The 24,583-nt window shown below is 37.7% G+C and overlaps 1 protein-coding gene across 1 annotated transcript; it reads left to right on the plus strand.

The window, feature by feature from the left end:
- Window positions 1-757: 757 nt before the first annotated feature.
- On the plus strand, window positions 758-20,531 carry LOC101676479 (ATP-dependent RNA helicase DDX18-like). The gene is made up of 4 exons (XM_004749287.1): window positions 758-858; window positions 1,245-1,291; window positions 3,068-3,193; window positions 19,504-20,531. The coding sequence occupies exons 1-4, from the start codon at window positions 758-760 to the stop codon at window positions 20,529-20,531; spliced, it is 1,302 nt and encodes a 433-aa protein (XP_004749344.1).
- The last annotated feature ends 4,052 nt before the right edge of the window (window positions 20,532-24,583 follow it).

Here is a 24,583-nt window from a genome sequence, read left to right on the forward strand (position 1 = left end):
TTTTTTTAATTGAGGTATGATTAACATATAACACTATGCTAGTTTCATGGTCTTTTTTTGGGGAATTTTGTTTTTGTTTGCTTTTGTTGTGTCCTTAAGGAGTATTCCCCAAGAAACACCAGTGGGGGACTAAGGAAGTAAGATGGGGAAATGAAATACCTAAGTCAGGTATTCGGTTAAGTCCCACAGAGACCCACCAATAAATAAGTAAGTAAGTAAGGGGAAGAGGGAGTAAATAAATAAACAAAATTCAAGATCATTAAAAAAAAAAAAAAGTTGTCAGGAGGACAGGAGGGTCCACAAAAATGCTAAGTAAAGAGGCTCTCCTTGTCCACAGAGTAAGTGCGTTTCTGTGTCCAGTGGCTCTCAGATGTCAGCAGCAGCAGAAGCACCATGACGTCTTGTTCAACTGTAGTTTCTCATTCAGTAGGTGTGGGTGGGACTCAAGACTTTTTATCATCTCTAACATGTTCCCAAGAAAGCTGCTGCACCAAGGGCACCACACTTTATAAAAGGTTGACGGAGCCTGAGGACTGACCTTTGGCCAAGAGACGCAGATGCTGGCTCCCAGGCGAGCAACAACGGTTGTTGGCACAGATGTAAACCGAGTGGCAAGCCCGGGGTGTGCACGGAACTCTCCAGCATCTGCTCTTGTCTGGGCCCAGGTCTGTCTGCATCCAGATCTGGTATTGTCAGCACTTGGGATATACCCCTTGTCGGCTGTGGGTGACAGAAAGCCACAGGATAAACCCATAGGATGCCCTATGAGTTAATTGTCATGTCATTGTTAATTGGAGATAGGCAGACTGAATGGACAGGGCATCAGAACGCAGAGCTCATTTACATGAGTAGTTGGAGGTATGTGTTAAGTAAAATTTAAAAATTATCTCTGTGACTTGTGTTTTGCTTTGTGTTAAAACCCTAGTACTATAGCTGCACATTTTCAATCTAACCAATTAGTTTTAGCTGCAAAATGTCAAAAGTAGTACAGGCCACTATATTATTCTCTATGCCATAGGTCTCATGCCTTAGTTTTAATTTCACATAATCTTTATTCAGTCAAGGTGATTAAGTTTTAAATAGATAACCAAACTTAATTTCCCATTTATGACTTTATAAGACATATCCAATCACTAAATTTGCAATTCAGAGATGAGTCCATGAATAATTTGTCCTACGTTTTGAGTTTAAGGAATAGGTCACTGTACCCTAGGGCCATAAAAATCTCCATTTGTCCCGTCCAGGTTTAAGCCAACAAGAGGGTTCCTTGTCACTCTGGGCAGAAGCACAGGTAAGCAGGAATGTTCTGGAAAGAGTTTAAGACGAAAGTGGATGCCAGTGCAAAGTTTATCTATGTTACCCTTTTTTCCTATGGGCAGTAAGAATAATTCTTGTTCTATGCTTGACTCAGACAGTACAAGGGCTTTCCATATGTTTACACACAAATCTTCACTGCACCCAGTGAGGCAAATACATGAGGGTTTGGCAGAAGTGAAGCCTGTTCCATGCATTTTTCATGAGAGAAATTTCAATAAAGTGAAATAACTCGGTGTCCCAAACACTATGCCAGCAAATGACAAGGAAGGCTGTTTACATTTGGATGGTGCAACCAGAACAGCTTGGGTTTCCTACATTCCAAGGCTTCCAGCCAGCCCTTTCAGTTAATCCATTAAAAAAAAAAAAAAAAAAGTTCAATTAAAAAAAAAAAAAAAAAACAAGACCGGTTTCACGAACTACCTGGAAAACACATAAGATTAGAAAATTGTATTTAAATGGGATTCCTTGAGAAACAAGTACCATCGTACATAAAATTTCAGTTTATACGTGCAGAGTTAGTTGGCACTTGGAGCCAAATGATGTCAATTATTTATTATGTCTCGAACACCAGAACCATCCACAGAGTGGAAGCAAATTTTCTTTGTTCTTGAATTTTCTGAACGTCTGTTCTTGCGTGCTTACTGAACATTCGTGTATCATCCCGTAAACTTCCAAATGTACTGAGTGGGCATGGTAAACACTTAAATATAATTGGAAATAGAAGAGATAAGAGGAGCGTACAGTATCTTCCAATGGCAGCTACTCATCTTCTGAAAAAAGTGGTGGTTCTCAAAACGTGGCCCCAGTCAGCAATATCCACACCCCCATGAGAGCCTGTTAGAATGAAATGCTAGGGGTCCTGCCCCAGACCCACTAAATCTGCAACTCTGGGTTCGGAGCCCAGTGTCGTGTGCCTCTAATGAGGTCTCCAATTGGTTGTAGGACATGCCAGAGTTGGAGAACCAGAGACTTGGCAGCTAATAAGAAATGGCTGAAGGACAATAGAACGGACAATGGTGTATAACACAGTATGACACCACAGCAGAGATCGGTTTATTTTTGTTTTGTTTTGTATGTGAAGTGTATGAATAAATAGAAAAGAAAGGAGGGAGAGAGGGCGAGGTGGAGAGAGAGAGCGAGAGAAAAGGTAAAATGTTAACCGTGCGTTACAGGGGATTTATTTTTGCTACGTGCTTTTTCACATTTTCCAAGATCCATCCCTGATTAGGTATTGCCTGTGATTACAACTGTTACTGAAGAGGATAACTATGTTATGGAAGAGAAAAAATAATTTTTCCTTATATTATTGTGGTGCATTTAGAAACTGTGCCCAGTTCCACTGTAACGATGTACAAAGCGAAAAGCATCCCCCATGCAACACATGGACAAGAGTGGCTCTGCTCTCTTGTCTTTTTTCTCTTTTCTTTCTTTTTTCTCTCTTCTCTCTTTCTTTTTTCCTACTCTCAAAGTAGGAAAAACTGTCAGCACAGAGCTTATAACCACATTTTCACTTGCTCTCGTGGTAGGCGCTTTCAACTGCTGGAACCCCGCGGACTGAAATGCGGGGAAGCCTTGCCTGAAATGTTACCTCTGGTGCGGGACTGTTCATGTTCACCTTCCAGATAGGAGCCCCATGTCTCCTTTGCATTGGTTGCAAATGTGGGCATTCATGGCTTCTTTGTTATACCATTTGATCATTGAAACTGTCTTTTTTTTTTTAATGGCTGAAATGGTGAATGCTTATTTTTAGGGAACTTTGTGAAGCCACTCTTAGAGAGTGAAAGAGAAAGAAGCCAGAGAGTACTTTCTGAATGTCTGACCTGCTTTTATCCTGGAATTGCCAAGCAATTCAGCAGCAAATGCTGTCCTGCAAAGGGTAAGAGCTTCCTGTTGCTGCTGTAACAAGTAAGGACCGTAAACTTAGTGACTTACAGCAATACAAATTTTTTTCTCTGACATTTCTGGAGATCAAAAGTCCTCAAATCAGGAAGCTGGGAAGGCTGCATTCCTTTTGGAGGTTCCAGGGGAAAATCCATTTCCTTGTCTTTTCTAGCTTTGGAGGCTACCTACCGTCTTTGGTTTATGGCCTCTTTCAGACATTCTGACCTCTGTCTCCATCGTCATTACTCCTTCTTTGACTTCTTGCCTCCCTTCCAAGGATTCCTGTGATAACATGGCACCCACCTAGATAATCCAGGAGAGCCTCCCCACCGAAACCTTAATCACATGTGTGAAATCCCTTTCACCATGGAAGATAACATATTAACAGGCTCTGGGGGCAGGAGGAGGTATCACTCTGCCTATCATACAAAGGAAGAAGGTTTTCAATATTGACCTATATTATTCTTTATCCAAATAGCTCTGTTTGCAAGTGATAGAGAGACAGAATTCAAGAGTCATGTAAATATTTATTCCTGACAATGACAGAGTCCATGCAATGTGCTGATGACGTAAACCTAGTTTATGTGGCAAGATTAAGTTGAATTTCCAATTCACTGTGTTTAAAGTAAATAAAACAAAACAAAACAAAAACTTCTGTTTTAGCTATTAGAGAAGTTATGCATTGTGACTGAACATAATATTAAAGTACAGATAAAAGGAAAACAAATAAATTGGAAAATAAATAAATTGGCAAACAAATTCCTTGGATTTATATACGTATTCTTTCCTATTTTAACAAAATTGGACCACAATGAACAGACCTGTTTTACAACTACTATTTTATTTCTCCCTCATGAAATCTTTTTTGATAGCATTATTCATTTATGAAGTTCTGCAAAATCATAAATTATTGCTCAATTTCTCTAATGTTTTTAGAGATGTACGTTGCCTTTAATCTTTTAATTTCATGAACAATTTTATGTTGAGCATTCTAGCAGGTCCATGTCTATGCACTTGTCCATGGTTATTTCCACATGGCCAGATATTTTTAAATACTTACCTCCATAATTGATGATGCTAGGGCCCTAAAATCACACAAAGGCAATAATATAAATAAAACGTTTGGGGCCATTCCACTTGTTTTTGAAAGACTTTTCTCCATTCCTTCTTTGGAGACAGAAAGCTCGGAGTCAAGTGTGTTAGGTATAGAACAGAATATCTAGACTTTATTTAAAGATATGGCAAGTAAGCATATTTGGGATCTAGGTAATTAAACAACCTTCATTTAAAATGTATGGCATGTAATTCTATCTCTGCAGAGAGGAACTTACCTTGCCATGGGCAGCGACAGCTCTCAGTGGTGAATGTAATAGGACAAGGAAATGTGGACAAATCCAGAGCAGTAACTGGAGAACTAGCAAAAAGAGTGGGCTGGCTGAAGGCCAAATGCAACTTTGTTAAAAGAAAATATCTGCAGGGTGATTTTTTCAAAATGGAAGTAGATGCTCATCAGTGCCGTCCAATCATGAGATGCTCCTACTGCCCTGCTGATTTTTAATACGTGGAAGAAAGAACATGTTTTCTTTGACACCGGAGTTTGTTACCAAATGCTGAGACCTTAGAGACCTCGTGGATGACATTGAGAAGTTTTGGTATACAACCAGTAATGGCTTATTTTATTGAGCAATCACTGCATTCTAGATACGATGTTCAATGCTTGTATATAATATTACAAGGACTCCTCACAACATTTTTAAAAAGAAGATATCCCCATTCTTCAAACGTGAAACTGAGGCTGGAAAATTTGGTCAAGATTTAAGACTTGACAATGATCATAGAGTTAATTAGAGATAGAGATCATACGGTTGGCTCAGGTCTGAAACACACCAAAAATCTAACATCTCAACATGCTCATTTGGCTTCAGGAAAATAAAAGGGAAAAGTGCCTAGAAAGGAGGATTTCAAAATTAAGTCAATGTTGAAGTAATTTTTTAAAAATGTTTAAGTAATGACAACATACTCATGATATAAAATTAAAGGAAACAAGCCAATGTTTACATTTTTACATAATGTGAAATCAATTTTTAAATCGAGATGAAATTCTGCAAAAGATAACTTCACGTGTGTGTCTGCATGTATGTATACATATATATATTTGTAGTCTTAAATTTATTATAAAATAAAGTCTTAAATTACTTAAGTTTAACTCATCATCCTATTTCTATATTCTATAATGAAGATAATATGTTTTATAAATTGTTTTTATGACAGAATATATAAACATTTATTTTAAAAAAAAGAAGAGAAAGAAAACTGAAATGACAGGCCCACTCAGAGCTTTCTTGGATCTTCCATAAAACAAGATACACAAAAGAGAGTGATTTTTTTTTCTTAATATTGCAGGTACAGTGTTACACAAAAATGCATTATGTGCTATATTTGATTTGTGAGACCAATATATTTGCAATCTGTTCTAGGGAAAAATTGTGACAAGTTAGTCCAGGATACAGGTTTTTCTCCTGAAAACCATAAAAAATATGCACATGCAAGAATGTAACATATCCCACCATATCGCAGAAATCAGCAAAACTTTCGAATTCTGCTACCTGTGATTTAAATTACCAAATATTTCACAATAGTAAACAGATATCAAGACCTGATTCTTCCCACTTTCATCATTATAAATACTGCCAATGCCTGAAAACATGGTAGTTTGAATCAAACCATAACAGTGGGATCTAGAAAATGTCTGGAGGGACTAGAAATAGCACGATAATTTGAAGTCCTGGGCTTTCCTTGAGACGGAGACCGCCTCTGAACATTATATTGGTCTCAGCTTGGGGACTGAAAATCACCTGTAATGAATTCGATTCAGTTTCTTTAATCTTTGAACTCATAGAGTTAATGCAGGTGAGGTTATTTGTTTTCAATGAGCCATTTAATATAACGAAGGAGGGTTTTTGTAATCCCTAATTAATTCTTGCCCCTCAGCCCACCAATTGATTAATAACCCAAGGGAGCCAACAGTCAGCTACCTCCCCTTCCACATAATTGCTACTCTAGTAGGAATGTCACATTCAAAATCACCATCATTAAAATAATAACAAATCTGAGTAGATGATGGTGGCATTCATGAGTCAAACATGTTTCAATTCTTACTGATTAATGGGTGAAAGGACCATCATAAGGGCTGCAAATCTACTTGGAATAAATGCAGGAGTGGAGAAGGGAGCTGTGGTTTTTAGTGAGACTCCTTCAACTATCCAAACAAGTGTTTCTTTTTTTAGTGAGCAGAATATAATACAGGACTGTGCAAGATGACTGCCTACTCTATTTAACTTAGACAAATGCATAACAAATCACTATTCTGTAGCGCAAAGGCACACCTCATAGACTCCTGTTTCTTTCTTTCCTTTTTTTTTTTTTTCTTTCCTTGGGGCCTGGATATAAGACCACAGCCATCTAAATAATCCTCCAGAAATAAACCAATGAAATTGTGAGTCTGACAACAGACAGAGCATTATACCTGCAGCTGGTAAATGTTTCCATAGTCCAACCACCTTTCCAGTAAAAATTTTATCCCGGGGGAAAGTCAGCAACTAAGATTTTAACTACTTTTCTGCAATAGAAAAGTTTGGAGCAATGGAGACTTCATAAATTTCATTATTGATGGCCTTTATTTTTCTTAGAGAATTACCCACCCATCAAGTATATTGTGAAAATACTACTACTGTATTACTCTATTCCCATATAAATAATTAAAAAAAAAAAACTAGGTGATTAAACTATGAGACTACCTCATAAGAAGGTGCATAATTCCAAAACCATTTTATTGTTTTCTGTATTATTTGGTATGTTTGTAATTGTTGAATGAACATTTCAATTACATGAATATCAGGAGACTAAGAATGTTTGTAAATGTCTTGGCCAATTACTTGGACTGTGACCCTCCACTAACTGGCCCGCTCTGTTTTTGTGGGTTTCCTTGAAGTTAGAATGCTTGATTCTTGCATCCTACCTGTTCTTTCCATAGAAATAGTATTTGCTTTTGCACAACCTTTGAACTCATGAACATATTTCTAGTAGATACTGGGCTAATACAGGGGTATGACCTAGTGAATTTAGTCTCTGCTACCAAGCGATCTGCCATGGTGTTGGAAAGAAAGGACATTTCCAATAAAGAGTGACTCCCAGAACTCTGGTGAGAAGGTAGTACCAATCATTAAAGGAAAATTTGCGTTACTTATTTAAACTTGCAATATGTGAACCCTTTTACCTAACATACTGTTTCCAGGAATCCATCCGTATATATTTTTGTGTGGTCAAGATAATGTGTATATTGATGCTTGCCACAATATTAGCAACATTATTGGAAATAACAAAGAAGGGCAATATATGAAAGAATTAACAAAATGAAAACATTTGTAATTTTTTTCTTGCCCTGAATTCTTCCAAGAAACACAGCGTTGGAGATGGCTTGCCTCTAGGTTTGTTTGGGAAATCAATCTGAATGAATGAAAGTGGAAACACAGGAATGATGTGAAGGAAATTGAGAGGGGACATATGGCATGTTATCGATCCTGCATTTCCAGATGGCAATAATTTCCCACTGCATATCAATCTTATTTGCGGACCTTTGGAATAACTGTGTAGAGTTTACCTTGCTGTTATTTCCTGAGGGTTAGAACCGGATATTTGTTGCCTCCAGACCTCATGAGTCTCTCTGTGGAGTCCCAGCTTCCTCACACCTTCAAATTTTTCTCATTGTAAGAATTTCTGAGCAATTGACACAGATATCCCAAATGGAGGTAGGGAAATCAAAGACCAGAAAGGGAAAGTCATGCTGTGTGACTGAGCCAAAGAGATGCCAGATTCAGCCTGTGAACCACAAGGGCACATGAAACACTGTATCAGTTGCATCGCAGTAATTGTATATGGCCATGCTCCTTAAGGCGGGCACATTATATGATGAGCACTTGGTGTTCTACAAAACTGATGAATTATTGAATGCTACACATGAAACTAATGATGTACTCTATGTTGGCTAATTGGGTTTAAATTAAAAAAATGTATTGGTCTTTCAATTTTGTCTTTGACCCTTCAGTTCCTCAGCTGTGTATTATTTTATTTCCAAATATTTGGGATTTCCCAGATATCTTTCCATTGTTGATGTTTAGTTTAATTGTGCTGTGGACAGAAAACAAGCTTTGCATGACTTTTACACCTTGTTTAGTGGCCAAAAATATGGCCTGTCCATGTGCCCTTGAATGTGTATTCTGTGTTGTATTGGGTGGAAAGGTCTCAGACATCAGCGAGGTCAAGTTGGCTGATGGTGCTATTCAGGACCTCTGTGTCTTAATAGGTCATCTGACTAATTTGTCATGAAATCCTGAAAGAGGACACTAAAGTTTCCAACATAATTGTGGACACACCTCTTTCTCCTGTTCTATCATTTTGTTTTTGCTTTTGTTTTTTGTATTATGTATTTTGAAAACCTATTTTGAGAAATATACATGTTTAAATTATGTCCTTGATGAATAAACATCCTTACCAATTTTTCATGTTCCCTTATTATTTCTGGTAATGTTTCTTTTATGAAATCTGATGTATCTGATAGGAGTAGCCATTCCAGCTTTGTTTTGATTATGGTGGGATTCCTTTTACTTTAGACCATCCACAATTTATACTTACAGTGGCTTTTTCATGGGTGATATAGAGTTGGGTCTTACTTTTTTTTCCACTTAGATAATCTCTGCCTTTTAATCCATACTCTTTGAATAATTCTCAGTTGTTATCTCTTCACATCCTGCCTTCTCTCTCTTCTGGATCTTTCCTTGAGTGTGTGTTAGGCCATCTGATCGTGTTCAAGCAGTTCTTGAATGACCTACATAGCTTTTCCCTTTCTACATTTTGCATTTCTGTCTGTTTAGTATCTATTTACCCATCTTCAGGTTCACTAATTCTTTCCCTGGAGGTGTCAGGTTGGTTATGCCATCTGATCGTGTTCAAGCAGTTCTTGAATGACCTACATAGCTTTTCCCTTTCTACATTTTGCATTTCTGTCTGTTTAGTATCTATTTACCCATCTTCAGGTTCACTAATTCTTTCCCTGGAGGTGTCAGGTTGGTTATAAAGGAAAGCACAGCTATGACAATCCTGTAAATAAAGCATGTCCTCAATGCTTTAGGGCAAAACAAGGTTTAGGTATCTTCCCTCTTCACTTATGTTAAGATCCCGGAAATATGGAATCATTAACCCAATCCTCGGAAACATCAGGAAGTGTCGCTGCAAAGAGGAATTACTTTACAATCAAAGATACTTTGTTGAATTGTCAACGGTATTTGCCAATAAATATTGTAAGCTTTGGTATTAAGATTTACTTTGTTTTTGTTATGTGAACACAGCCTCTGTTTGACATGTCTTAAAAAGAGCGGCCCACTTCCTTATAAATGTTGATATGGCATAAATGAGAGGTAGCTAAAGACTTTCTGGCTACTTCTGTGACATTGAGCCATTAGTATGGATACATGAAAAGGTAAGTATTCAAAATGCTGCCCCAGAGGCTTTTTTTTTTTTTTTCACATTCCTTGATTGTATTATAACTTTGTTTCTACCTGTACCTTCACCCATTTCATAGTTCCATATCTGTTGACATTATTCATTTTTGACATTCTTTCTTTTAATGAATTAAATATCACCAGTCTGATGGCTTTTGTTTTGGGGTAAACTAAAAACATGTCTGTTATGAACACACTTGATTTATTACAGCCCACAAAACAATTATGATAAAAGATGGCCTTCCTTACCGTAATCCTCACTTTTCAGCAGCTTCAAATGCCTTTTGGGGGAAAATACCCCCCAAAACTAGAAGTAAATAAATAAAGAAGTAATTTTCCTTTGGGTTTTGAAAAAAGATAAGCTTTCATTAAGTTCACATTTCACACTTTCTCGTGTTTCTTCTTATACCTGTTTACATGTTTGTGAGAAGGCAGTCTGGGGCTTTGCGGTAGAAAACTTACCTATGGAAAATTTTTCTCTATGCAAATCCATATGGCCTAGTTAATATAATTATTGAGCTAAATCTGTGTACTTACTCTAGGAAATTCAAGGCTTTCCTAGGAATTCCATTTGCAAGCGTGTTTCTATGTCCTGTGAACATAAAAGATAGAATTTAGAAGTGTCATCAAGCCTGTTAAATAACCCAGTTGGGACACAACAATACCTTGAAACGTATGTGTTCTGAGCCAGGTAGGTGTAGATACGGACTCTGAGCTACGTGGGCAACAACTCGTGAGATCTAAGAATTCCATTCTAGGTAGAAAGATGTGAAAGAGCTTTCTCGAGTTATTTCAGAAAAGATAATGAAAATTATTCTGATGGGATTATTATTATGATATTAATATACCATCCTGATGCACTGGGAGTTAGTGTAAGGGAACTCAAATTGTTTTTTATAAACATGAGAGGAGAAAGGCTATACACAAAAATAAAATCTTCAGGATACAGTGACGTGGCTTTGCAACCCCTGATGGTGCCCCAGGTAGGGCACCATTTGTATTCGAAGCTTTGCAACATGATATTCTTCCTTTATTCCTGTTTTTGAGTAGCAAATAACTCCAAATGTTAGTGACTGAAAACAATAATCATTTATTTGTACATCAGTCCTCATGAACCAACCTTCATAACCCAATGAGCCTAAATCTAATTACCTCTCAAATGCCCCATTTCTACATGCCATCACATGGGAGTTAGCTCTTCAGTGTGAATTTTGGGGTGACACAAGTTGGTCTGTCTATAAGAGATATTGATCTGTTATTTTCTTATAATTATCTTTTTTGGCTTGAGTATCAAGACAGCTGCCGGGCTCATAAAATGTGGTAAAGTCTCATAAAGTGTGAGGTATGGTCTCCCTTTTATTTATTTTCATCTATAATATATATTCTTGCTTTCTTTTTTAAAGATTTCATGTGTTTATTTGAGAGTGAGAGAGAGAGCACAAGCAGGGGAGAGGGGCAGAAGGAGAGAGAGAGGCTGGGAAGCAGGCTCCTTGCTGAGCAGGGACCCAGATGCAGGACTCGATCCCATGACCTTGGATCAGACCTGAGTGGAAGGCAAACACTTGACCAACTGAGCCACCTAGGTGCCCTATATTATTTCTTTCTTAAGGGTTTTGCAGAATTTACTAATTAACCTGTCTATGACTTTCTCTCCCTCTCCATATATATATACATATATAGATATGGATATATATGTTTTCAATGTTTTAAACTACAAATTCCACTTGTCCTTTTCTGAAATTTGACCTTAGTTTTGGGCAATTCTAATTCAATAGACAGAGTTTTATGTTTCTGAGTTTCAACTGGGACCAGTTTCCGAAGTCCTCTTTCTTCCCACCACCACCCCCAACCCACCGCCATCTCTCACCCTAAATAGACCGTATGAAAATTGATATTTTCAAACTATATATAAGACTCAATGGAATTCACTGATCAGGACCATTTATACTATAACGCAAACAATGCACAGTGGGAGGGAGTGACTACTGTATTGGGATGATAGGACTTTCTCTCCATCACTTCCATCAGAAACCAGCATCAAGGACCCTTCCTGGGACTTTGCCCCACCTTGATGAGCAGAATAAACCTAATGTCATCATTGTTTGCTGGATCCCTGAGAGATTTACTCAAAGGAGGCTCCGAGAAAGAGAGAATGGGGAATTTTCAGGAAACTAATTAGCTTTAAGAATCTCAGCTTTCCCCTTCAATTGACCTTGCCACATACAATCAGACTGGCAGAATATCTGTATAAACTTTATTTGTTGGGACGGATTCGGGACACATAGCATGTTTTCTGCTGGAGCATGTATGAGTATAGGTATAAATGGATGCACTTTTCCCTAACACATTGTGTTCCGAGGCTTCAAAATGCCTGAATAAAATGTAGTCTTTCTTTCTAAAGAAATTGATTTATGGGGCGCCTGGGTGGCTCAGTGGGTTAAAGCTTCTGCCTTCAGCTCAGGTCATGATCCCAGGGTCCTGGGATCGAGCTCTGCGCCGGGCTCTCTGCTCAGCAGGGATCCTGCTTCCCATTCTCTCTCTGCCTGCCTCTCTGCCTACTTGTGATCTCCGTCTGTCAAATAAATAAATAAAATCTTTAAAAAAAAAAGAAAGAAATTGATTTATATGGATGCTGTTTTATGACACCCTACAGCATTCATAAAGTGAAATATGTTCTAAATCCTGCAGCTCTAAACTGTGTGATCCCTCCTGCCATTATTCTAGACTACAGAAATTAGACTGGTAATTAAGTATTTGACTGCACAGTCATGAGGCACGTATTTTCATACTTGACCCTGTATACATTTGTGTTGGTTTTGTCTTTTGAAGATATATTTAAGGCTGACAGTTAGATTCTTCTAGACCATGTGAACACACATAGTTAACAAATATATTCTTTAACTGAATAGTTTCTATTTCTTTTGTCTTTATTATTCCCAATAACTAGCTTAGCAGTTTTTCTGCTTTTCCTTCCCTGAATAGATGTGGTCTTTTCGTCTTATAAGATATGGTCATTCTGGCAACATTCTGGGATGATGTAGAGAATGAAGAGGCGTTGAAGTGTAGCTCTTAAGTTATTTGAACACATAAAGACAACAATTTAATCATTTTGAGGTAGATTTTGGAGTATTCTTAATTGAAAGGCTTTCCTCATAATTGGAAACTTCATGGTCAGTGGGGAGTGAAATATGAAATAAAGAAGGAAAAAAGAAAAACAGCCAAACTATCTAGTTAAATGTCAGATTGGTCCTATTTCACACACTTTAATCGAAGACTTCTTATAGTTATAGTTAATAAATATGTTATTTTTTATCTGTTTTAAATGGTAACTGGATGGGCTTTTTTATTTTGAGAAAGTAACACATTAAAATCTTGAATAAAATTTAAGCAGAAATAAACAGACATAATTTTATCTTTCCCAGCATTATTCTAAAGACTGTTAACTCCCGGAGAGTGTGAATACCTATAGTACACACAAAAAATTATGGATAATCCAAAGGTAGTATCATAATGTAGCAGACACTTACAGGGCTTAGTCTTCAAATCCCCTTTTCTCTCTCCTCTTCCTTAGTAATTTGAATTTGGTTTCCAGGGTGGCTGGGTGGCTCAGTCGGTGAAGCATCTGCCTTCAGCTCATATCATGATCTCAAGGTCCTGGGATCAAGCCCCATATCAGGCTCCCTGCTCAGCAGGGAGTCTACTTCTTCCTCTGCCCCTCCCCCTCACTCATGCTCCCTCTCTTTTTCTTTCTCTCTCTCAAAATAAATTTTTAAAAAAACCTTGAATTGTGTTTCCACAACAACAACTAAAGTCATAATTACACCATTTATAATAGACACAGGCTAGATTTCAATCCCTGCCTTCTGACTCTAAAGCTTTTTCAACACTCACGTAGGATACTTTTATGAACTGATAGTAATTTAAAGCCCCATATTTTACACATTGTCTCTGGCTTTTTATACATAGCAAAACAGTGTATTGTCCCAATAATTATTCAAATGTAAGTAGATATCTCAGTACCATATTTACACGGAGAAATATAAATTATATAAACCCACATGCCCTTAAAATATGCTTTCACTTTAAAATTACATTTGGGGGTTGCTTTGTGAAAATAAAATAACCGTTGATTTATGGGTCTTAATAAGGGTCCGATCCTTTCTTATAATAGAAGTGTTATTTATGTTGTTCCAGTTAAGACAGGAAAGTTTCTCCATGGGGGAGGAAGCCATTGATTTCCCTTTGGGGGTCCTAAAAGTGATTTTCTATTTCACAAGCTAGAAAGGAGACCCCTGTGTACTCTGCTTTATGCAGCCAAAGCTTATCTTTTCTTCAAAACCCACTCAATCCCTTTATGATCTGTGCCCATGAATCTTTCCCTGACCTCTTCAACTCGTGATCTCATGCTGCTCTGAGCTAACAACACCGACTCTCCTTTCTATAAGGATATCAGGGAACACATGATAGAAGCAGATAGCGATTCTCCCAGAACAGGGAAACTGAGACGCAGGCAGTGAAAGAATTGAGAAAGTCTTAAAGGGTAAGCATTGCTTGCTTTCAGATTTAGAGTGGCTTTTTTAAAAGGGGACAAAAACTGATTCAAGCAAAAGATGCTGTCTCATGGAGGAGTCTAGACTCTTGGAGGACAGTGATCCAACATAGAATTCATGCTAAGTCATTTGTGCTTCTCGAGAATAGAAAAACAGATTTTAGGGCTATCAACTTGGAGTAAACAGGTAGGTATAGGATGACATTAGCAGACAAAGAGGAATTCCAGTGTATGATATCCGAACTTTTCCACTGAGTTCCTCTTTGTTATTACTGTTGTTTTTAATTAGTTAAAAAACATTTTTTTTAATTTATTCAAGGATACATACTATAAATGTTGAGAATTCGTTAACTTTTGATTAACTCAGCAACCTCAAAGCTCAAGGTGACATATACCACTAATTGCATTTCTTCGGGGTTTAGACAGAATACCACTCATCTCCCTGCTCATGGGTTAGCTGTGGGTCCACAGAACCTGACCCAGAGCAGCTGGTCTTGGGCTTCATGGTTTGAGTTGGGTTCAAGTTGACCCCACTGGTTTCTTTCCTGTTCTATACCTGGTGGACTTTGGGCATGCTTGGGAAAACCAAATCATAGACGTGTGTTCTAAGTGTCTGTGTGTGTTTGATGTTGGCTGCAGTTCCATCGCCAAAAGCAAGTCAGACAGTCATAGGTTCAAGCCCCATAGCAGAAGCTGAGGGAAGTGTCTCTGTGGGAGGATTTGCAGTCATAGCTGTAGTTACTCTAGAGGAGTGAGGAACTGACAACAAGAATCGAATCCATCACATAACGTTAACAACAGTACCAAATGCATCTAAGAAATATCAGTACTTTCCCATCACTCTCCTTCCAAGCACCTAATTCTGCTATCCAAGAGATAAATATTTTCTGTTGTTTTTGGTGTTCACCTTTATCCATCTGCCCCATCTATCTATCTATTGATCTACCATCCATCCAATACCTTCAGTAAATACTATGTTTCTGTGTAATGTAACTTGGTATTAGTAGATAGTTATCAGTTTGAAACATTCTCCAATTCCTGTAACAGTTAAATAAGAGCTTGGCCTTGTTGAACACTCATCCATGTTTTCCCTTCTCCCATGATATCAATATAATTCGTCATCATTTGGGGGTTTAATCCATTACCAGTGTTTATATGATGCTATTGATGTAATTCACTGCTTACATAATACTTTTTTTATTTCCTATAGTCCCTTTGTACCTGTTTCTATTTTTCAATGTTCCAAAAGACATTGACAAGTGTTTTGACCCCGCATGTTTTCCCAAGCATGCCCAAAGTCCACCAGGTATAGAACAGGAAAGAAACCAGTGGGGTCAACTTGAACCCAACTCAAAAAATGACCAGGCTCATTTTTCCTGGTGTCCAAGCAAAGATGCCAGCACTCTACTAATCGCACCCCCTGTCCCCAACAAAGCACCTCAGAGTCATTGTCCCTTCCTCTTCCCCCGGACCACCACAGCTTTGGATCCTTCTGTCTGGACTGAGGCTCTCTACTCCTCACGCAAACCCATTAACCTTTCTTTACTTCTCCACTTGAAATACTACTAGTAATCAATATTCTATTTGTATTCAAAGTTTCTGTTGAAAAATCAAATTTTAGATTCTTAGCCGGTGGTCTGGTTTATTTCTCCTGCAAGTTTTTAGTGTATCCATTTTATTCTTTTATATTTGAATCTCACAACAATAGATCTATGGCTGATTACCGTTTTAATTCGTGCCTTTTTCAAAGTGAAGACTAATTTTCAAGTCTGGGAAATTGACTTTTTATTATTATTATTATTATTTTACTATTCATTTATTTCATCCCCTCCCTGAATCTTCCAGAGTTCCTTGTTTTTATTATCTCTTCTCTCCTACTTTTCGTCTTTTTTCTATGTTTGCTCTCTGGACGAAATGCTCTGTTATTACTCTGGCTGAATTCACCATCGCCTTTTGCCTAAATTAATATAATGCTTTCTCAGCAAAACTTCCTGCCTTTACCGTTGTTTCATTGTTGTCCCAGGCTCAATATAGCAACCTTTTAAAATTTGTCAGAATATTCTCCACCCCAGGCTTCGCAGTGCTTTTTATTCTGAATTTCAGAGGTAGGAGGTAACATCTTTGCAACCACCTACATAGCTCTCCTTGCTCTAGAAGGTCATTAGCCCTCTGTCTGGCTTCCTTCCTTTTCTCTCTTGCTCTCATTCCATCCTTGACATGCCAACTGCTTTGCTAGTTCTCTGACCAAGAGCTTGTCTTCAAGGAAAGAAAAAATGAGCACCCCCCCTCAAAAAAAAAAAAAAAAAAGTGAGCCACAGATGAAAGCCACATGTGTGGCTTTAAATATTTTAGGACCCAATTAAAAAAAAAGTAATGAGAAGTAAGTGACATTAATTTTAATAATATATTTAACAGAGCCTAATGTGTTTAGAATTTATCATTTTAATATGGGGTCCAACATTTTTAAATTATTAATGAGAAAATTTTACATTTGGTCCCCAACGACGGAGGCGTATTTTACATTTCTAGTACCATTCAATCAGATCAGCACTTGATCTATCACTGTCCTTCAGAGATGTCCCAAATGGAGGCAAGAGGTCAGGCTCTGCATTAGGCCAGTCCTGGTATAGGGACCACCCCTGAAGGAAGTCTAGAGGAGCTCCCTTCCACGGGGGGCAATGCCCGAGAGAGTGAGACCTCACTGTGAGTTTTCAGCAGACAACAGCCCTGAACCATTAAAGTTCTTGAGTCTGGAGGGAGGGTTTGAGCCATGCCCTAGAGGATGTAAAATAAAAATTAAGACGTAAAAAAATAAAAATAAAGATGCAGCAGGCAGGCCTTTTAAAAACACACATTTATTTGCAAGTCTCTCTCTCTCTCTCTCTCTTTTTAAGATTTTTATTTATTTATTTGACAGACAGAGATCACAAGTAGGCAGAGATGCAGGCAGAGAGAGAGGGGAAAGCAGGCACCCCGCTGAGCAGAAAGCCCAATGTGGGGCTCGATCCCAGGACCCTGAGATCATGACCTGAGCCAAAGGCAGAGGCTTTAACCCACTGAGCCACCCAGGCGCTCCACAAGTGTCTCTTTTTAAAAAAATTTCAGACACATTATTAATTGAAAAACAAGGTTTGCTCATTACTATTAGGGGTCAAGAGTTTTGGCAGGTCAGTAATTTGAGCACAAGTATCTAAATAATTCCAGGTTTAAAACATAGATCAAAACATCCAAAGAAAGAAATATACATAAAGTTATATTACTCTATATGGGACAACCCCAATGTATGGTGAGAGATAAATTCTATCCATATGCTAAAAATCTCCTCCAATATTTTTTTATGAAGTTATGATAAGATTAAAGGAACATCTTAGCTCTTCTTTCTGATAAAGCTGTTTAGGAGAAATTAAATTGAAGAAGTATTGGTAAAAATCCTGCTAATGTACCAAAGTCAGGAAGAATGAGTCTAAGACTTACAGCCAAGATATGACTTGGGATTGATACTGAATGCTTCAAATGGGTTTCCTTTTGTATCCTGGACCAGAAGCATTTGCAACAATCTGTGAAAGAGATACACCAGGCAGAAAGTCCAGTGGACAGTGAGGTTTTTTCTTGATCAGGCAGAAGTTGTCAGTGATATTTCAGTCAGTGGCCCCAGAAAGGGTATCAGGCATAGACATATTGTGCCCAGGGACTGAAGGCAGGCAGAACAGAACAGACTTTATTGATAGCTGTCCCCAGCAAGGCAGCTTCCCCAAGCACACAGAGATAAAATGGTACTGCTGGAAATGCTAACTTGTCCACACTTTGTATTGCTGAAGTGGTAATGAAAATGCATATCTTTTCTATCTGTTCCTATTAGCTTTGGCTGCCCAGCAGAAGATCCAAGTAAGTGTGGCTTAAAGGAGGTGTGCTAAGGAAAAATTACCGAAAGTCAAGAAGGAGAGATAGAATTAGAGTCGACTTGATTTTGAGAAGACACTGGGGAATAAGGAGCACAAATAATAATCAAAATAGAATAATATCCTTGAGTAATGGAACTGGGTCTGCAGAATGCATAGATGAACTCAACACCAGGGAAAATCAATTGAAATAGACCAATATATGCCAACCACCTTAAAAAAAATAAAGAACTTGAAAGTGGCAAGTAAACAATGGAAATAAAACAAAATTTATTACCAGCAAAGGAAGAAGAAATCAGACTGCCTTCAGATGCCTCGTCAGCATTAAACACAAGAATGCGATGGGAGATTTGAAGGAAATGAATTATTATTAATGATTTTCATTTCCAAACAGATATTTTAATCATGAAGTAGGAGTCAAACATGAAAAGAAAGAGTACTCATGTCCTTTCTCAAAGTGTAACTAATTATCATAAGAACAGATATGTGATGTTAAATGGTGATCATAAGCAGGTTCTAAGAACCCAGATCATATCCCCAAAAGTGAGGTACTGAGATTTATAGAAATAAATAAAATATGCTAATTTGTAAAATATGCTAAATATGCTAGTATTAAATAGGGTGGGATCAACAAATACAATTTTATCACTGACATTGGTAAAGAGAAAATATTAAGTTCAAGTGTGTGTGTGTGTGTGTTTCCCAAAAAATAAAAGGTGAGCGTTTTTAACATTAAGGAAAATGTTACTTGCTCAAAAATTTGAGATAAATACGTATACTGAAAAAGTAAAAAAGACAAAACCACAAGAGTGAAATTAATAAAACTTGATATCCAACTAACAAAATTATTGGTGATGCCAATAAATATAATTGAGTTAAAACTCCTTTATTAAAAGATAAAAACTCTTATAAATAAAAAATGCAATCCAGAAACTTGGAAGATATGAGATAGTATGAAAATTTGGATTTGTAAACATCTCCTCTACAAAAATAATAAAATAAGATTTATGAAGTAATGGTAACAAAGAAGATATCATGGATGGTGAAACAAACTAAAGGCCTTTAGCCAAACATAAATAATAAAAATCAGTTTTTGCTATTTTTTATATTCTACATAAAGGTGTAGAACAAATTGGACCAAATCAAAAGATGTCCCACTTAAGCAGGAGCAGAAAAGAGCCAAGTGAGATATTTTTAAAAATTGTACTGCTAGGGGTGCCTGGGTGGCTCAGTGGGTTAAGCCTCTCTGCCTTCGGCTCAAGTCATGATCTCAGGGTCCTGGGATTGAGCCCTGCATCAGATGTCGGGTTTGGAGAGGAATTAAAACAAATTATTAAACTTCTGCCAACACACAGGGAAACCATGCTCTTTTCTGCCACACAAACTAGAAAAGTTGAGGACTTGGCAAGGATTTCTTTGAAAAAGGAGCCATTGTATGTTGGTGTTGATGACAATAAAGCTAATGCAGCAGTGGATGGTCTTGAGCACGGCTATTGTCCCTCGGAAAAGAGATTCCTCCTACTCTTTACATTCCTTAAGAAGAACGAGAAGAAGAAACTGATGGTCTTCTTTTCATCCTGTAAGTCCGTGAAATACCACTATGAGTTGCCAAACTACATCGATTTGCCTGTCTTGGCCATTCATGGAAGGCAGAAGCAAAATAAGCGTACAACCACATTCTTTCAGTTCTGCAACGCAGATTCGGGGATATTATTATGTACTGACGTGGCAGCGAGAGGGCTGGATATTCCTGAAGTCAACAGGATTGTTCAGTATGACCCTCCAGGTGACCCCAAGGAACATATTCATCATGTGGGAAGAATAGCCAGAGGCCTAAATGGGAGAGGGCATGCCTTGCTCATTTTACGCCCTGAAGAATTGGGTTTCCTTCATTACCTGAAGCAATCCAAGGTTCCATTAAGTGAATTTCAGTTTTCCTGGCCCCAAATTTCTGACATTCAGTCTCAGCTTGAAAAATTGATTGAAAAGAACTATTTTCTTCATAAGTCAGCCCAGGAAGCATATAAGTCTTACATTCGAGCATATGATTCCCACTCTCTGAAACAGATCTTCAATGTTAATAATTTAAATTTGCCTCAGGTTGCTCTTTCGTTTGGTTTCAAAGTGCCTCCTTTTGTTGATCTGAACGTGAACAGCAATGACGGCAAGCTTAAAAAGAGAGGAGGCAGTGGTGGCTTCGGCTACCAGAAAGCCAAAAAAGTCGAGAAGTCCACAATCTTCAAACACATTAGCAAGAAGTCCTCAGACAGCTGGCAGTTCTCCCACCGAAGACACATCTTCCTTTTGTCTCGAATAGCTTTGTCCTGAAATGGACTTTCCCCCCCTTTCTCTAACAAAGGAATTGTAACTTCAGGATTGGGACTGATGGAACAGGAGTATGAGTTGACGGTTTCAAGCACTATCTACTTCCAGGAGATACTGCTCTTATTTGGGGATGTAAAACAGAGTTCAATTTTTCTAGGTTGTTCAAGAGCAAAACAAGGGATCTTTTGGATTTTGTTGAGCAACAGAGTATTTTAGATCTTTTGCCTCCAAATGTGTCATTGTTTTGGGGGGCAGGGTATTTTTTATTTTTTTATTTAAAATCAAGTAATTAACATTAAAATATATTACTGGCTTCAGAGGCGGAGTTAGGTGATTCATCAGTCTTCTCTATACCCAGGGCTCATTACATCACGTGCCCTCTTTAATGTCCATCACCCAGTTCAGCCTACCTTAGAAGGCAGCGACCTGGTACACTGGGGGTGGTAATGTAGAAAATTATCTCAGTTTTTTGTTTGTTTGTTTGTTTCTGTTTTTGGCTTTTTTGGTTGTTGTTGTTTTGGTTGTTTCTTGGAACTTAACCGTAGCTCTTGACCTCCTCTGAAAATGCTACTGTGGCTAGGAAGCATGTTACATTAAAGGAGGCGTTGGTTTTTGTATACTCCAGATTTTAAAGCAGTGAGCCTTTCCTATTTTTTTTTTTTCAAGAGCCCACAGGGTAGGTTATTTTTCATTGTTATTTGAATAAAGCACCCTTCACAGTCCTAACATTTGTTGGAAACAGTGGGAACCTGAAATTTTTGAGCCTCATTTACACCAATATATGTGTAATAAGCTGTTATTTTCCCTTTAATAACTTAACAAATATCTTTTTGCAAAAGGCACATAATGATGATACCGCTCATTCAACTTTGTTCCCAGTGGTTTGGATTTTGTTCAACCCTTCTAACTCTGCAGAGTATTCAGGGAGGCAGAACATTTTTTGAGGAAAAATTGCCCCTTCCAGATCTGTGAAATGAAAATAGGTTTATGATGAAAATTGGAAATGAACAGCAGTCAAAAAGAGCAGCAAAGATGGGGGTTTCATCACATGGGGTTTTTGTTGTAGGAATTCTTGACTTCCACAGTATTTAGTATGTCTTGTTTTATTTCCAGTGCATTTTATAACTATAAAATGGTTATTACATTTTGATCAATTTGAAAGCAAAGTTGTTGGCATTGTTTTGCTGTTGTGCTAGTTAAAATTCATAGTCTCCTGTTAAGTACAAATACACTAAGAACATCAAATGTGGTGGAAACGGCTTAATACAAATAGCATCCCAGTAGTCCAAAAAAAAAAGAAAAAAAAAGTGATCCTCTGTGTTCTGGGTTCGACCGTTGTCTCCTGGCCAGACCTGTCCTCAGATTCAGGCCTTGACTGTTAGACTCGTGGCACTTAAGAATGCTTCACCTAAGACATTCAGTAACTTTTTTTTTTTTTAGAAATAATCATGTCTCAAAAAACACACGAAAACAAAAGGAAGACTCTTTAATCACAGAGCGAGAGTAAAGACTCAGTATTTTCATACATTGCCATCAGAGGTTTTGAATATGTACTTTAAAATTTTCTATCAGAAGTGAAGTCATCCTTAACTCCCTGCTTGTAACCAGCTTGTTTCATGTTCTTTTCCTGTGTCATTAAATAATTACATCCAGGGGTGCCTGGGTGGCTCAGTGGGTTAAGCCGCTGCCTTCGACTCAGGTCATGATCTCAGGGTCCTGGGATCGAGTCCCGCGTCGGGCTCTCTGCTCCGCGGGGAGCCTGCTTCCTCCTCTCTCTCTGCCTTCCTCTCTGCCTACTTGTGATCTCTCTCTGTCAAATAAATAAATAAAATCTTTAAAATAATAATAATAATAATAATAATAATAATAATTACATCCATTTTATATTTCAAAAAGAAAAAAAAAATTGTACTGCTAGGGGTACCTGGGTGGCTCAGTGAGTTAAGCCTCTCTGCCTTTGGCTCAAGTCATGATCTCAGGGTCCTGGGATCGAGGCCCGCATCAGGCTCTCTGTTCAGCGAGAAGCCTGCTTCCCCCTCTCTCTCTGCCTGCCTATCTGCCTACTCATGATCTTTCTCTCTCTGTCAAATAAATAAATAAAATCTTTTAAAAAATTGTACTGCTACCTTTCCAAATTAGTGGAACTAGAGTAGCAGTATGAGCAGTAATTTGGACAAAGAATATAAAGATATTCTCCTTTGAGTTTGCTCTTTGCTCTCTTTTCTCTTTGGAAAACCATCAACTACATAAAAGCACATTCACAAAAGCTGGAAGAATAGTCCACATTCACCTCCCCACTCGAACCCCATTACTCTCTGGCAAAATGGTAACCTTGGGGAGACCAGAGTATAATCCCCTAGCTCTAATTCTTTAGCAGAAAGCAAAAACTGTAAGAAAAAGAGAAAAAATTGTTCAGCTACTCCAAGTGACAAATTTCAATCCATAAGACTTCCTAATCTCTGAAGCAAGAAGGTGGAAGTCTCATCCTTATGGGATTGGACAGGACATCGGTTCAGAAGAGTGGACCTCAATGCAGGACACTGACTTCAATTCAGGGCAAGGAGCATGGTGGTGTCTCCCACAAAGGCAGTGCACTGACCTTTCTCTATTTTGTTTTCCCTTCAGCTGACTAAGCATATCAATCTTAGCACTCATACTTCAACTTGAGGTTATGCTGAAAGCATTTGTTCTGTACGTAGGTTAAAGGGATTGCAAAAGAGGAAATAATTCAAATCAAATCTAAAACACAGTTTGAAAAGTAAACAGGTGAAAAGAGTAAAGCTCAGAGAGAGGAGGGATGCTTAATGTAGAGCTCTAGTAACTGAAAGTTCGATGCTATAAAAAAAAGCCTATTTATTAATAAAATGAAAAATGAGGTTACCAAGAAAGATTACGAATAGTGTATACAGAAGTCATTTTGGATAAGGATGGCCTTTCAAATCCTTTGGAAAAGGACAATTTATTCAACAGTCACAACTAGTGCTTACTTATGGGAAACAAATAGTTTGATTCTCATTTCACATTATATATCAAAATAAATTTCAAGTTTATTAAAGAATACATTAGGGTTTTTTTTTCAGATTTAGAATAAACTATTTGTGAATATCTATCTGGTCATGATGAGGGAAGTCTTTCCATACAAAACAGAAGAAGGAAGGAATCATCTAGAAATGATAAAATCTTTTGAATATATAAGGTTTAAAAAGTTGATATCTTAAAAATATCAAAACAGAAGTGAATGGTGAGCAATAAACTGGGAAACATATTTAGGAGAGGAAAAAATATTTATGTGTATTCTTTCATACACGTGAAAATTTTCATTTAAAATGGCACATTTGAACTGAATTCTGTGAACTGTTCTGAGTCCTGAACAAAATGTTTAAGTAGGCATGCTTAATTACTTCCTGATTTGTTTATTAGATTTGGGGCAATGACTTAAAAAAGAGTAACAGGATGAATTTACAAAAGAGTAGATTTTGGAGTTTTACAAGTCATGTTAGAATCCTTCGAACATTCACTGGCTCTTTTTCCATGTGTATGTGATTCAATTTCTTTGAGTCTCAATTTGAAATTGTGAAATTTGACTACTTGGTTTTGTCAGTATGTAATGAATACTAGTTTCCCCCTCCTTTGATCATCAAGTTTCGTGGATTCCAATTCTCTAAATAATATATTAATAAAGGTCATTCCCTAGACCAGGATAGTTGGCAAGCCATCTTATGTGGGTGAATTTGGCCTGAATCATTTTGTTAATAAAGTTTTATCAAAACACAACCATGTCCTTTTTTTTTTTTTAACCTGTTGTCCGTGACTGCTTTCGCTCTATAACAGCAAAGTTGAATCATCATGATAGAGATTTTTTCTGTCCTGCAAATCCTAAAATAACATACAACCCTGCAGAGAAAGTGTGCCTACTCCTGGAGTAAACCATATTGTTACTTATTAGTTGTTAGAAGACAACGATGCCCTTGTGAAATACCTGCATCTTAAGAAAGCAATATTTAGGGCGCCTGGGTGGCTCAGTGGTTAAGCCGCTGCCTTCGGCTCAGGTCATG

This window comes from Mustela putorius, unplaced genomic scaffold, assembly GCF_011764305.1.
Source record: "Mustela putorius furo isolate JIRA1106 unplaced genomic scaffold, ASM1176430v1.1 tig00000487_pilon_pilon_pilon, whole genome shotgun sequence".
Lineage (NCBI taxonomy): Eukaryota > Metazoa > Chordata > Mammalia > Carnivora > Mustelidae > Mustela > Mustela putorius.

Bases quoted from the DNA above. Each gene is read 5' to 3' on its own strand.
- LOC101676479 (XM_004749287.1), top strand. From the start codon at position 758: ATGCCCTATGAGTTAATTGTCATGTCATTGTTAATTGGAGATAGGCAG. The intron at 859-1,244 runs GTATGTGTTAAG...TGTCCCGTCCAG, and splicing joins ATTTACATGAGTAGTTGGAG to GTTTAAGCCAACAAGAGGGT. The intron at 3,194-19,503 runs GTAAGAGCTTCC...GCCCTGCATCAG, and splicing joins CAAATGCTGTCCTGCAAAGG to ATGTCGGGTTTGGAGAGGAA.